A 16,247-nucleotide genomic window follows, 5' to 3' on the forward strand; every position below is an offset into this window, starting at 1 on the left:
AACTGAGGAAAAAAGTGACTTTTTCAGCAAAATATATCATTAACTGAGCATAAACCCAGTGTCTCCATCCACTGTCATTTATCCAACTCCATGGGTTTTACTGGTGAATAAATGCTGTAGAAGATGACAGTGTTTCCACATTCACTACGGAGCCTCTAAACGTCCAAATGGGTAATTTCTGATACAGATGAAAAGCTGAGAAATTGCATTTTACCTGAATTATTTCAATGTATTGATAGGATTAGTGGATAAAAAGTTATTGAACATTTTATATCAGTGTGTGCTTTTGGTCGCCAGTGGCTGTTTAGGTCTTTGAGGGTTAGGGGTTTAGCTTTCTGAAGAAAAAATTAATAAGTTTTACACAAGTCAAGGTACGAGGGGGGCTGAAAAGTTCATAGCCTGACTAAGAAGGAGTTATTCCTCAGCAATGAAACTTGGCATATGTTAAATTCAGCCTTTCCTGATACTAACTGCATGGTTTCCTTCCAGATAAACCCGCACTGAATAAATAATTTAGTACTACGGACATTTCATGAAAATGCTTGCTTTTCACCCCTCCCTCGTTCTCCCTACCCCTCTTGAATTCAGCTTCCCAGTTTTGCACAGTTGATAAAGCTGGAGCATCATCCCCTATAGCAGGGGTGTCAAACTCCTTTTAGTTCAGGGGCCACATTAAGCCAAATTTGATCTGCAGCGGGCCGAACCAGTAAAATTATAACATAATAATATATATATAATGTCAACTCCAAACTTTCTTCTATGTTTTGGAGCAAAAAAAGTAAAATTATGTGATGAAAATGTTTGCATCTACCAACTATCCTTTAAAAAAATGAGAATAACATGAACAAACTGAAATTTCTTAAGAAAACTAAGTGCAATTTTAAGAATATTATGTCTCAGTTTATCATTTAAGCATGTAAATTACAACGTACAGATCACAGTGGATCTACAAATACACAAAACATTTAATAACAGGCAGAATATAGGTAAAATTACACTTCAGACATTTCATAATATTTACATTTGTTGAGGTTATTCGTGTTTTTGTGAAATGATAGTTTGTTTAAGTGTAAATACAATAAAATGACATGAAAATTTTTACATTTACAAAGAGAAAAATTTGGAGTTGTGAGTATTTATAGGTTATTATGATAGTATTTTACTGATCCGACCCACTTGAGATTAAAGTGGTCTGTATGTGGAACCTGAACTAAAATGATTCATATCTTCAGTGTAATTTTTTGCATTTCACAAATTCATTCAAGGGGCCAGACTGGACCCTTTGGCGGGCCGGATTTGGCCCCCGGGCCGCATGTTTGACTACTGCGCCCTATAGCAACCATGTCAGCATAAATATCCTTGGGGGCTAACCCCTTTTTCTGCAGACGTTTGATAAGACCACGGTGCCACGGATGGTTCACCAAATGTCTCTGGTACTACTTTTCAAAGTCCTAAATTATTTATCCAGTGTGGCTTTATCTGGAAGGAAACCATGCAATTAGTATCAGGAGAGGTTGAATTTAATGTATGCCAAGTTTCATTGCTGTGGAATAACTCCTTCTTAGTCAGGCTATGAACTTTTTAGCCCCCCCTCGTATAAATCCCCAAAAAGAAACATAACATAATGGAAAAAAAACGCATTACTAGAACGTTTTTGCATCATTTTTTCTAATTTGAAAGTGTGACAAACATGAATACAAGCAACTTAAACAAAATTAATACACCCACAATGTATATCCTGCATTTATGGGCATGATATTAGAGCAGAAAAAAAGTAAAATGTTAGTATTCTCCAAAACTTATTATTCAAGCTAAAATGCTATGCTTTTCCTTCAAGCTCAGGCAGCTTCCATAATGTAATTGTTTTATTACACTAGTTATTAATTATCTTTAGGTTCTACAGTGTGGTTCTGCTGATTTAATGATATCACCTTAGGCTTCAGGGAAATCGGAAAGTATTATCAGACAGCCCATTGACCAGGTGACAAATAGTTTAATCAAGAAAAGAAACAGTTTTTTATTCAGTAATGAGTGTTGTCATTATATATGATATTAGGGACAATCATACTGTTTGGCTCCTCAGGTATTTCCATTAAAATTCAGGTTCCTTCTGTAATGTGAACCAACTGGGAACACAAACGATTGCCCTCGATACAAAGTTCAACGGTGTGACTAATGCCTTAAGCAAACACACTTAATCTGATTGCGGTGCTACATTAACACACTCTGACATATTTCATGTGTCGTCTGTGCAGGTTAGCGAGGGGAGCCACACACTGCACCTTTCTCTAGGATGAATCCCAAAGTCTTTAATGGACACAAATGATTATTATCTTTCTAATGAGTTCCAACATGTTACTGCTTAACATAATAACAGAGTGCTTAATTTGAATGCAGATTGTCAACATTCTCCACCTTCTGCTCCTCCTACCACATTAATTCAACAGACTGTTGGTCACATATGGAGGAAGCTGACTTAGCACCACCTGGTGGGTATTAGAGGCAGCACTACAGGGTCAGACCCAGACCAAGAACCTCAGTTTTATTCTTTGATTGTAATTAAACATCCATAAAATAAGCTAAAATAACCAAAAATGCCATTGACTGTGGCTTTGTACAGTGTGGGTTTATATATAGCAGTTCCTTTAATTTAGACGCTTGCAATTATTTAATAAACACACAGACTGAAACATTGCAAGTCTTTTATCTATACTTGTATCTTAGGTCTGCTTCTGTCCTATCTGGTGGTCTACATTTGTTGGAATGACTTGAATAATTACAGCGTCCGGTCCCAGGATCTGTTATGTTTACGAGTTCCAAAAGTCAGAACAGAACTGGAAAACAAAGCTTTTAAATGTTCTGCCCTCACTGCCTGGAACGAACCTACAAAAGGACATTAAACTAAAGGAATGGGTCTGTTTTAATACATTCAAAGTCATTTTAAGTGAATGGGAAAAGGACAAATGTGGACGTAGATGCTTTTCTAATTGACTGACTTGGGTTCGTTTTTGAGATGCTTTTAAGGAACATTGTTGTTATACTTTTAGTACCTTTTAAAAAATAATAGTGATGTTTTACATGTATGTTCTTATCAGTTTTTATTTTGTTTTTAGTACTGACTTTTATTATGTTTATGTATATTTTTAGTGTGGATGTATGGCTGTGATTTCCATTTTGTGTAACCTCTGCTGCTGCTGCTGCTGTCTTGGCCAGGACACTGTTGGAAAAGAGATTTTTAATCTCAGTTAGCTTTTTTTTCCTGGTTAAATAATGAATATACTAATAATACTAATTTCTTATGATGGAGAGAAGCACACTGGGTAAAGTGGAGGAAAATCCAGATCACCCTCTTCATCTCATTCTGATAAACAACAAGAGCAGCTCATTAAGGCTGCAGGATTCTTTCTTTCTTTCTTTCTTTCTTTCTTTCTTTGTAATCATAACACAATATTTTAAAGTTCCTTCTAAAAGCATCACACTATTTTCTAATGCATCTTATGTCATACACTATCTTGGAAATGTACCCATCATGCCCTGCTGCTGGTATTCCATGAATCTCATCTGCATTGTAAGGGTAGTGCTTGGGAAAATCAGGAAGCAGAATAAACTAGAAAAGCACTCGGAGAATTTAATCATTTGGTCCTTGTGCCAGTATCAACATTTCCTGAAAATTTCCTTCCATAACTTTTTGAGTTATATTGCTAACAGACAGAAAAACAAACAAAACCTGACGAAAACATAATAAGTAGAATATTCTATTTCCTCTTTGAATAACTAGAAAAAGTGTTTTATTGCAAGCGAGATAAAATCAAACGTGTCATATATAAGATAACGTTACCTACATTTATTAGTAGTATGATTTAACAGTCTGTGGGAAGGTAAATAACAAAAACCATCCACTTAACTCTGACCCTTAAACTCAACCAGTCAAAATGTCACCTTTGACCCAGAGTCCAGCTCATCCTCTGCATTGCTTTGTGTGGATTTGGTTGACAGGAGGTTACTGTAAAGCCTGCAACTTTGTGTTTGTGCCTATTCGCAAACCCTGCAGGAGTACACACAAAATGCATCCCGAACTGAAAGTGTCTCTCCTCCAAATGTTTAATAAGTGTGTTTTCACTGAGCAAACATTAAGCTCTGTCAAGTGCCGACTGAGGTTAACAGCTAGCATTAGCCCTCGGGTTGCTCTTTTCTTCTGTGCGCCCTCACACAGTCTGTGTGCTTTAGTGTCTGTTTGAACAAATCATGTGTAGGGACATTCAACCAGCAGAATAAAACACATTAATCTCTATGATTAAATGCTCAGGTTTACTGCATGAACAATATGTAAAAGTACTTCCAGGGGATTATTATGCATTTAACCAGCGCATAGTGTTTTATTTCACAACAGTAGAGTGCTTCTGTACATTAGTTTAAACGGCATTTATGTAAAGACATAAGTACTTTGACCTTTTCCTTTTTTTTTTTTTCATCCCTAGCTGCAGCTTAGATAGATTTGCCACAGTATAGGGACGTTTTGCTTTTCAACAGTGTTCCTGTGTACATATTCACACCGCAGGACCATCATTAAATGCTGACACATGCTAGGAGAGAAAAGACAGTGTATACTAACAAAGAAGGCCTTGTGTTGAATCAAATGCATCATTCACATGAAGACTAAACACTGTGTGCTACGGCATCAGCAGATTCTGCACTCTGCATTTTTGCCCCCAGTGTTGTTGGTGACTCATCCCAGTTTGTCTGACTCTTTACTTCTGTTTCTAAAGAACACAAAAGAATTGAACACAATAGAATAAAATGTGATTTTAGTTTCACCTCTTGGGAGTGGTCTGTGGATTCGGTTGCAGCGCCCTCAGGCTCTGTACATGACATCGGTTCATCCTGATGCTCCTTCTGGTTGGAGGAAGTCGTCGATGCCTCCGTCGCCTCCCACTGTACTGTGGCGGGCGTTCTGACCGGAGTCGAATGTCTCTGTCCTTCCCCTTCGGCGCCATGATGTTTGGTGTCACGATCCTGAAGTAACTGCCTGTATTTCTTTTTTAAGACCAGATACTTCTCACCCTGCAATGGACAGGAGCAATGAGCACAAAGAAAATATCCATACCCACATAAGCCCCTTATTTTATTAGAAAAAAAAAACACCTCTACATTTCAGTGGATGGAATTATTTGATGTTAACCCATAAAAACCAAAAGCATCTACTGATCTAAAATGCTTAATAACCATTGATCTACTAAACCTATCAATACATGTAAATAATTGGTGTAAAATACAGTTTGTCATCTTTTCATGGTCATCAGATATGACCCATTTGGACGTGCAGAGGCTCTGTAGTTACCGTGGAAACACTGTCATCTTCTATAACATTGACTCACCACTAAAACCCATGGAGTTTGTTAAATGACACGCTTGTTTTTGTGTTTAGTTACTGATATCTTTGCTGAAAAAGTCACTTTTTCTTCAGTTTTCTCTATTTCTGATTAAATAACCCTCAAGTTTAAACTGAGCTTTTATGAACATTTACATGATTAGTGAATTAAATATAGGGAAATACCTGAATTTTACCTAAAAAACACAAACAGACAGAGGATAATATTATAATAACTGGAAATAAATCACATAAGAAAGGTTAAATTTAGAGAAAATGTTGTTTGTTCAATAATACTAGCAAATTAGACTATTGGTATTATTATCATATATTTTTGTGTTGTTGTTATTATCGTTATCATTATTACGACAATTATTATTTTCCCCTCACTCCCCCATCTCTCTTTCTCACTTTCATTCATACTCCCCTCTTCCCCTTTTCCCTATCGCCCCTAGTCAAGCTATATTGTTTAGTTGCTCTTTACATTTATTATCTTTTTCATTGTGATATGATGTTGTCATTGTCGTTGTTTGTCTTTACTCTGTCGTTGTTGTTGTTTTTGATTTGTTTGTTTGTTTGTTTATTTGTTTGATTTTCTCTTTGTTTGTGTGTTGTTGTTTTTCTGTCCACAGTGTCTTGTTAACTACCACTAATGAAAAAAAAAATGTTTGGGAACTATCACAAAAGTAGTACTGGGTCTTTATGGGTTAAAACAGAATTTATGTTTGTCTATAATTGCTTTATCTTTAAAGGTATCACTTGATAGGACTATACTTTTTTTTTTTTTTTTTTTTTTTTTTTTTTACTTTTTCTATTACTATATATTCTATATACACTGTTGCCCATAAAGTTCAAAATACAGTAAATATTTTTTACCACTTCTCATAACGTAACTGTGATTTATTGTTGATAGATAGATTCTATCTTGGACTCAGTACGTAATCATTACACCTGGGTGATTAAATGTGATTACCGATGTGTATAAACGGGAATATAAACAGGAATGTATCTGAAAACTAAATTATTCCAAATTTATGGGCAACAGTGTATTTACATATTACTATTGCATATTACATCAACTGATATAATGACAAAGATATCATTTACTGCTGAGAATTTCTAAATATGCAACTTTCAATGTGTTTTAAGAGGCAAATCAAAAATAGCAATTAATGAAATGTAAAAATAATGAATAAGAATGAAAAAAAAAAACATACTGTATGAAGATAGTTAAACACCATCCATATACTGAGCACATTTAGTCTGGACAGAATAAACTTTGCAGCAACATTTATAATAGATTCAGTGAGTGAAAACATAAGAAACACAAGAATTGTTGTAAGGGAACTGAAAATTGCAGCTGCAGACCCTCGGGAGAAACATTTGAGTCAAAGCACTTGTGTCAAACACTTAGTAAAGAGAAACAGTAACTGTACTGTTGAACCAAAATGGTTTAAGTCCAAAAACAGCCTTTTAAAGCTGTCATACATTTACATGCGTATGCCTCAGAGTGAAAAAAAGAAAAAAGGAAAGAGCTTTTTCCACAAATGGTAAAAATATTTTAATAGTTTACTCACATTCTCGGACTTCACCACAGCGATTCTGTCAACAATGAGCTTGAATTCCTCTCTGTATTTAGCTGCAGGGAAAAAAATGGTTGCTGTAAAAAGTAAAAATAGATCCTTTCTCACATAGTTTAATGCTTTGACATTTGTGTCTTCCACATGTAAATGGAGACAAAAAGAAACAGGACAAAGGAGTGGGTTAAAGTTTTAGTTTAGTATAAAGTTGTATATTCTAGTCTGTGAACAGTATAAACACACCATACACACTTTTACACTCTATTATTTGGATTGTGTGGAGGCTGATGGATGTTCTGCTGCTTTCTGTGACTTTATGATAAATAGATCTTTCTGTCTGACACCCTTTGGTCACGTCTCGTCAGCTGGAAAACATCACAGCAGTGTGACAGTTGTGTGTTAAAGGGAGTGTTTTATGGGTGTGTGTTTCCTAATGATGCTGTGAGCATTATGAGTGTCCCCTGTACATTTTAACTGTCATAGTCAGATTAGATTAAAGTAGATTCAATTAGATAGAACTTTGGCAAAGCCCTTAGAGCACAGGTGTCAAACATGCAGCCCAGGGGCCAAATCTGGCCCACCAAAGAGTCCAGTCTGGCCCCTGGGATGAATTTGTGAAATGCAAAAATTACACTAAGATATTAATCATTTTAGTTCAGGTTCCATATACAGATCAATTTAATCTCAAGTGGGTTGGATCAGTAAAATACTATAATAACCTATAAATACTCACAACTCCAAATTTTTTTCTTTGTAAATGTAAAAATTTTCATGTCATTTTACTGTATTTACAATAAAACAAACTATCATTTCACAAAAACACGAATAACCTCAACAAATATAAATATTTTGAAATGTCTGAAGGGTAATTTTAACAATATTCTGCCTGTTATTAAATATTTTGTGTATTTGTAGATCCACTCTGACCTGTAAGTTGTAATTTACATGTGTAAATGATAAACTGAAACATAATATTCTTAAAATTGCACTTAGTTTTCTCAAGAAATTTTAGTTTATTCACATTGTTTTAAAGGATAGTTGGTAGATGAAAACATTTTCATCGCAGAATTGTACTTTTCTTGCTCTAAAACATTGAAGAAAGTTTAGAGTTGACATTATTTATATATTATTAGGTTATTATTTTACCGGTTCGGCCCACTTCAGATCAAATTTGGCTCAATGTGGCCCCTGAGCAAAAATGAGTTTGACACCCCTGCCTTAGAAAATTGAGCTTCCAATAGCAGTACATCACTGAATATACACACAAAAAATACCACAAGAATATAGCAACACAATAACTATAAAAAACATAACGTGCTGTGCAATTTTAATCCCACTCGGCCAAATATAGTGTAAGATTCTGTTGAAAGTTACTGCCCTATAATTTATATTAGATTGTCTTTGTGTAAAACTTATTACATACATATTTATATTTGAAAGTACTCAGATATTATAACTGCACAAGGCTGTTTGACCTTGAAAAAGTAGGTCAAGGTCACCTATTTTCAATAGGCTTCTGCTAAATGCCGAGTTGCATCCACAGTATAAATTTGGTGCAGATATGTCAATGTCAGATATGTCGTTGAAAGGACAGACAGATGGATGGATGGATGGATGGACAGACAGATGACAAAATTATTACAATACATGGGAAAGTACTAGCAGAAATAAGAAGTAAAGAAGATAGATAGATAGATAGATAGATAGATAGATAGATAGATAGATAGATAGATAGATAGATAGATAGATAGATAGATAGATAGATAGATAGATAGATAGATAGATAGATAGATAGATAGATAGATAGATAGATAGATAGATAGATCGATCGATCGATCGATCGATAGACAGACAGACAGACAGACAGACAGACAGACACGACAAAACGGTTACAATACAGGGGTTGGACAAAATAATGGAAACATCTTAAAAAATCAACAAAATATAATTTAATATGGTGTAGGTCCGCCTTTTGCGGCAATTACAGCCTCAATTCTCCGAGGTATTGATTCATACAACTTGTGAATTGTTTCCAAAGGAATTTTAAGCCATTCTTCAGTTAGAATACCCTCCAACTCTTTTAGAGACGATGGCGGTGGAAATCGACGTCTTACTTGAATCTCTGACCATACCAAACTGACCATAAATGCTCAATAATGTTGAGGTCTGGGGACTGTGCCAGCCATACGAGATGCTCAACTTCATTAGAATGTTCCTCATGCCATTCTTTAACAATTCTAGCTGTATGGATTGGGGCATTATCATCTTGAGGTGAAGGTGTTTCCATTATTTTGTCCAACCCCTGTACATTGGAAAGTACAAGTAGAAACAGGGAGTGAAAAAGACAGAGAGACCATCTGTCCGACCAACCGACCGACCGACCGACCGACCGACCGACCGACCGACCGACAGACAGACAGACAGACAGACAGACAGACAGACAGACAGACAGACAGACAGACAGACAGACAGACAGACAGACAGACAGATAGATAGATAGATAGATAGATAGATAGATAGATAGATAGATAGATAGATAGATAGATAGATAGATAGATAGATAGATAGATAGATAGATAGATAGATAGATAGATAGACTTTATTGATCCCACACTGGGAAATTGTAGAATAATAAGAGGTAGAATGGCAGTAAGAGGAAGGACATTTGAGGTAATCCAATCTGGATGCAGAAAAACAAATGCTTGAAATAGAAAAGGCTATTACAATCCAAAGTCTGAGAGAAGAGAAGCCTGCTCCCAGCACAGACACAAACACATCAGAGTCCAAAGGAGATGGGCTGAGACTTGGGTAAATGTTTTCTGTGGGAACCAAACCAACTGAAGACGCTGTCAGATAAAACTATCTGCCTTTGTCTCCACTAAGGAGCAGACAGATTGTGCCATTATGTTCTGCTGACTCTCGCAGTATTGTCGGCCACCAAGCATCACAAACACAAACAGGATTGTTATGAAGAAAGTTTCCAGTCGTAGGTATTCCATTCATACCAAGGTGCACATGGGTATGCAGCTCTGGACAATTGAAACGCTTCCTTTTTCCTGGTGTGGTCGGAAAGAACATTTGTAGTGAGATAGTTGCTCGGCTCACACTCACAACAACAGGAAATCCAAAGGAAGCAGCCACTTACATCTGTCCCAACAAAAGAATTCTTTGCCTACCACAGTGAGCAACACAGTAAACGTGCTAGTTATTTATTAGCCAAAGCTTGTCACAAACATCACAGAAACACAAGCAGGAGGAGCACAAACATGCACATTGGCCTGTTCCTACAACACCCTGACCCCCCCCCCCCACCTGACCACCCCCAAACACCACCAACCCACCCCTCCAGCACATCTACACTTCCCACCATGCCCCAGTTTGCCGATTTAGACATCCGCATCCAGTCATGCATGTGGACTTAATTATGATTAAAACGCTATCATCGCAATTACAACATGAAAAGCTGCAACCACATGCTCTGACAGACTTTAAATATGCACGGAGCACTTTTCTAATTGGACATTCGTGTCAGATGGCAGAGTATCAAGGCAGTTCTCTAAACCTCTGTCAACAACTGCAGTGCTGACATAGCATCTGGACAGTATGCGCTGGCAACTGCAACGCAAGGTCACTTTAGATAATGATTCTGGGAGGTTAAAATATGTTTGCATTTCAGTTTGTGCCAAAGGTACAGCTACTGTCGAATGTACAGAAAATGAATCATAAGCTCATTATTTGTAATGTGGGGCAATAAAAAACTACAATTACACTACGAATACTGTTAAAAACTAGTGGTCAGTGTGATATGTTTTAAGGCTTTCATTTGTATTTTAGTGCAAATCAATGATGAAATTATAGTCAGTGAATGAGTTACATGATCCATACAAACTGTTCTGAGAATAGAATAGAATAGAATAGAATAGAATAGAATAGAATAGAATAGAATAGAATAGAATTTGTTATCATTGCACATTGTACAGTGCAATTAAAAAGTGCGATCGTTAATGGTATTCATTCATCCAACATAAAAATATTGTAAAAAAAAAAAAACCAAACACAAACCACATAATAAATAGAATAAAAAGTAAAAACACACATAAAAAAGTACAGTCAGGTCCAAATGTTTTGACAGTGACACAAATCAATAATATCCTCATAATAGTACCTTAATGTACCTCAGAAACATGGAAAAGTCTAAAAAAGTGAAGTACAAACACTTGCAAATACAAATCTATATAACTGTCAAAACTGACTGTTCATTATAAGTTGTAAAAGTGGGGATTCGCTGTGTTTACTTGCTTTAAAGACTGTTAAATAATACATAAAAGGTCAGAAAATGTTTAAAAAATTGACAATCCCAAACGTTAAAGGTCCCAGTTTCCAGATGAGAAACTAAATTTCATTCAAAGTCTTTCGTTACGTTTCAGATGAGTTTAATCCTCTTCCATGCATCTCCAAATGTGCTCCAAATTACAAATTGCTCATTTACTGTCTGAAAATATTCTCTTCCTTCTTAAAACTAAAAAAACTCTTTAAAACCATCTAAAATGAGCCTGTTTGTTTGAGCTCAAGTAGAATGTTTAGAAATATGTTGGTCCAGTGATGCAACAAACACGTGATCTAACAGATGATGTTATAATAGATATAAACCACCACATAGTAGATAAAGCAGATGAAATGATCTCAGCATCTACAGCAACGACATGCAACATAAACATAAATGCAGAACTAAAAGTCTGACATACACCGTTTTACAACAGGAACTACTTTTACTTTTCACATTTTTAATCATTCTAATATACTTCTACTTAAGTGAGGTTTTAGATGCAGATTTTAGCTGTGGTATTGGACCAAACCCAATTTATAATGTAAGATCAACCAACTAAATAACAGTCCAAAACCCTAAAAACTCAGGATTGCAGAATATAGACAAACTCATACAACGTATATACAGAAGAAGCTTGATGTATACATTTTGGTTAGTGTACAGTAGGGGTGTCAAACATATGGCCTGAGGGCCAAATCCGGACCACTAAAGGGTCGAATCACTTAACAATGTCAAAACCATTTTAGTTCAGGGTCGATATACAGCACAATTTCATCTAAAGTGGCCCAGACCAGTAAAATACTATCATAATAACTAATAAATAATAACAACCCCAAAGTTCTCTCTTTGTTTTAGTTTTATAAAGTAAAATTACATGAAAATGTCTACATTTACAAACTCCCCTGTCACAAAAAAATCAATCAATCAAACTTTATTTGTATAGCACTTTTCATATATATTACATGTAACATAAAGTGCTTTACACCAAACCCCCCACTGTCCTGCACTTGCAAAAAAATAAAATAAAATGAAAATGAAAATGAAATGAATATGTACAACCTGAAAGGTTAAGAGAAGTATGTGCAATTTTAACAATATTATGCCTGTTACTAAATGTTTTGTGTCTCTGTAGATCCACTGTGATTCATACGTTATAATGTGATGGCCAAAAAACAAAACCTCCTATCTGCAAATTTTTAGATCTTGAGTTTTCACATTAAATGGTGAGAACAAGGATGATATTGTTAACACATAATATAGAAAGAGAGTCTGAGAACAGTAGAATATGCTTGGATATCTTTAACAAAGACCATACTATAATAAAACTAAACTTTTTTTGTTGTTTGTTTCCTGAAAAAAGTGATTTTTTTCAGATAGGAGGTTTTGTATTGTGGCCATAAATGATCAGGTGAGGCATAACATTGCATTGTTAAAATTGTACTTACTCTTCAGGTTGTTCAGATTATTCACATTTTTTAAAGGATAGTTTGATTTAAACATTTTCATTGTGTAATTTTACTTTTTTCCATAAAGAAAACTTTGCAGTTGACATTATTTATTGGTTAGTAAGTTATTATTTTGACATCATATTAGGCTGTAGTCTATGTGACCCCTGAACTGGAATGAGTCTGACACCCCTGGTATGCAGAGTCATGAAGCAATCAAATATGCACCAAAAAAAAAAAAAAAAAAAAAAAAAAAAAAAAGCAAACGCAGACACACTCCCTAAATTTTTTTGCCCATTGCAGCAAAAACATGAAGAGTTTGTTGCAAGCTATGATTCAGGCCAGTATTGCATAAGCATGTGTGCAGTAAGTGGGTGGAGAAGAACAGCAGCAAAATGCACTAAAAGGTCCAGACCCAGATGGGAACCACCACTGACCAGGGCTTCCCAGTGCATGATGGTCCAGCCTGGTGATGGGTTTACTGGTGTGAAGTGGGAGAGGAAATGACACAATTCCTGTTCAAACTGCAGATCTTTGGAGGGTCTTTTAATGCAAACCAGATGTCTACTTCCAACTGAGAACAATGATCAGACTACCCCACCCCCCAGTGAAACCACACAGTGTGTTTATGCGTTAAAAGCTGTTGTGTTCAGTGTTAGTTCAGATGTGAGAAGCAGATTTGTTCCACTTTCATCCCAGATAAACCGGACCAGGAGCGGGATCGAGACCAGGATCAGGATCGTGCGTCTTCCTCACATTTCCACCTTATTTCATTCCGATCTAAATAAACGGTACAAGGACTGTCTACTTACCACGTAACTGCAAGTCACTATGGCCAATAAAAGGCTTAAATGTCTTCAGTATTTCTGCATTTCTGACTCTGCCTGAGTTTCCTCCGGTGCAGTAGAAATAATCCAGCAGCGACTCCTCACTCACATCACCCATTTTACTGTCTGGAAAAAGACCTGGATCACTTTCTGTCTTGTTTTCTTGTCTTTTTTTTTTTTTTTTTTTTTTTTTTAGGTGTTTACAATTGTGCTGGTATGTTTCTCTCAGCCATACTGCAGTCTTCAGGGCTAATTTGTTATAGTAGATGTCTAAACTTCACTCCACCCAAACCGAGCAGACCGCAGCTCCTCCTGTTAACCCTTTAAAGGCACATCAGCATCTTTACTTCTCACACTGACACTCATGGTTCCATTCTGACTTATTTCACTGTCGTTTTGCAGACAAACACTCAGTTATTTCCTGTAAAAATTCGCTGAGCTATGGTAAAGAAAGTGCTGCAAATACCTATTATTGAAAGTGTACGTAAACGTCTCACAGTTTTCCATAGTTCAGAGGTGTCAAACATAAGGCCTGTGGGCCAAAACTGGGCCACAAAAGGGTCCGATCAGGCCTGTGGGGTGAATTTATGAAATGTAAATATTACACTGAAGATATTAATGATAAAATTTGTTGAAGCCATTTACTTAAGTGAGGTTTTAGATGCAGATTCTTACTTGTGATACTGGACCAAATATAATTTAGAATGTAAAATTAACCAACCAACACTCTAAACTCCTAAAAATTCAGTTTAGAACTGTAGAATAGAGACAAACTCACAAAATTTGTAGACATTTTAGTTAACATACAGCAGGGGTGTCAAACATAAGGACTGCGGGCCAAAACTGGGCCACAAAAGGGTTCGATCAGGCCTGTGGGGTGAATTTATGAAATGTAAATATTCCACTGAAGACATTAACAATAAAATTTGTTGAAGCCATTTACTAAGTGAGGTTTTAGATGCTGATTTTTACTTGTAATACTGGACCAAATATAATTAATAATGTAAAATCAACCAACCGACACCCTAAACTCCTAAAAAATTAGTTTAGGACTGTAGAATAGAGACAAACTCACAAAATTTGTAGACATTTTAGTTAGTATACAGCAGGGGTGTCAAACATAAGGCCTGTGGGCCAAAACTGGGCCATAAAAAGGTCTGATCCGGCCTGTGGGGTGAATTTATGAAATGTAGAAGTTAAACCCAAGATATTAACAATAACATTTGTTGAAGCCATTTACTAAGTGAGGTTTTAGATGCTGATTTTTACTTGTAATACTGGACCACATATAATTTATAATGTAAAGTCAACCAACCAACACTTTAAACCCTAAAAATTCAGTTTAGGGCTGTAGAATAGAGCAAGACTCACAAAAGAAGCGTGATGTAGACATTTTAGTTAGTATACAATGGGGTGAGTCAAACATAAGGACTGTGGGCCAAAACCGGCCCACAAAACGGTCCAATCCGGCCTATGGGGTGAATTTAAGACATGTAAAAATACACTGAAGATATTAACAACAAAAGGTGTTGAAGCTATTCACTTACATGATGTTTTAGATGCTGATTTTTACTTGTGATATTGGATCAAATATAATTTATAATGTAAAATCAACCAACCAACATTCTAAAACCCTAAAAGTTCAGTTTAGGACTGTAGAATAGAGACAAACTCAAAAAAGAAAACTGGTGTAGACATTGCAGTTTGTATACAGGGGGGTTGTTAAACATACAAAGTGTGGGCCAAAACTGGCCCACCAAAGGGACCAATTTGGCCCATGAGATGAATTTCTGAAATGCAAAAATTACACAGAAAATCTTAACAATTAAATGTCAAAATCATTTTAGTTCAGGGTTCACATACAGTCCAATCCAAAGTCAGGTGGGTCAGACCAGTAAAATACTCTCATAAGCCCCTTTTACACAGCACTTCTGTTGCAGGAATAGTTCACCTTTATACCAGATGTCTGTGTAAACGAAATGGTGGATTATTTGGTGCCACCTTTACTGCGGCTTTGTAACACGTCTGGAGGTAGGAACAGAGCCGTGATAAAAGTAGAATTATGATTCCAGAACACTGTGTAAAAGGAACACCTCTTGTTCCGCAACCAAGGTGTCATTTTGATGACATATTGGGGGGATTTAAAAATTAGCACAGGCCGTGTACAGTAAACAAACATGTCAACACGAGCAGAAAGATGTTGAACTGGGGAGACACTGAGATCTGCAAGCTGTTGTCACTTTGGGCACTGGACTCTACCCATGCTAACATTTGTGGAACAGTGAAAGACAGGTCGACTCTGGAGAGGTTACCAACACCGCTTTGCTCAGGATATTTCCAACACGTAAGTTACACCTCACACAGGTCCGCTGTGTAAAAGTCCAACCTGTCTCACCTCTGTTCCTCCTTTGTCTTGGCTGTGGAAATCGGTCAATTATGGGGAAAAAGGTGGGATCACCATCTCACCTTTTTTCCAGGATCTCTGTGTAAAAGTGGCTATAATAACCTATAAATAATGACAACGCTAAAGTTTTCTCTTTGTTTTACTGTAAAAAAGTAAAATTACATGAAAATGTTCACATTTACAAACTATCCTTTAAAATAATGTGAATAATTTTAACAAATATAATGCATAATGCATTGACTTTTCACTCCAGATGGACTTAAAGCACTTTGCATCCTCTCACTGATGCATGTACC

The 16,247-nt window shown here is 36.2% G+C and overlaps 1 protein-coding gene across 2 annotated transcripts in view; it reads right to left on the minus strand.

Moving 5' to 3' along the window:
* LOC115423224 (ankyrin repeat domain-containing protein SOWAHA) overlaps window positions 1-13,817 on the minus strand; it is a 32,452-nt gene extending 18,635 nt beyond the window's left edge. The window contains exons 1-3 of one of the 2 annotated variants that reach the window (XM_030140003.1): window positions 13,533-13,817; window positions 6,946-7,007; window positions 4,816-5,061 (exon numbers count right to left, since the gene is read on the minus strand). In XM_030140003.1, the coding sequence (XP_029995863.1) occupies window positions 4,816-5,061; window positions 6,946-7,007; window positions 13,533-13,665 (441 nt within the window). In that variant the 5' untranslated portion in view covers window positions 13,666-13,817. The remainder of the gene's footprint in view (window positions 1-4,815; window positions 5,062-6,945; window positions 7,008-13,532) is intronic. The other variant, XM_030140000.1, reaches the window with a different exon arrangement.
* Window positions 13,818-16,247: the final 2,430 nt, after the last annotated feature.

The sequence above is a fragment of the Sphaeramia orbicularis genome, chromosome 7 (genome assembly GCF_902148855.1).
Source record: "Sphaeramia orbicularis chromosome 7, fSphaOr1.1, whole genome shotgun sequence".
In the NCBI taxonomy this organism is placed as follows: Eukaryota; Metazoa; Chordata; class Actinopteri; order Kurtiformes; family Apogonidae; genus Sphaeramia; species Sphaeramia orbicularis.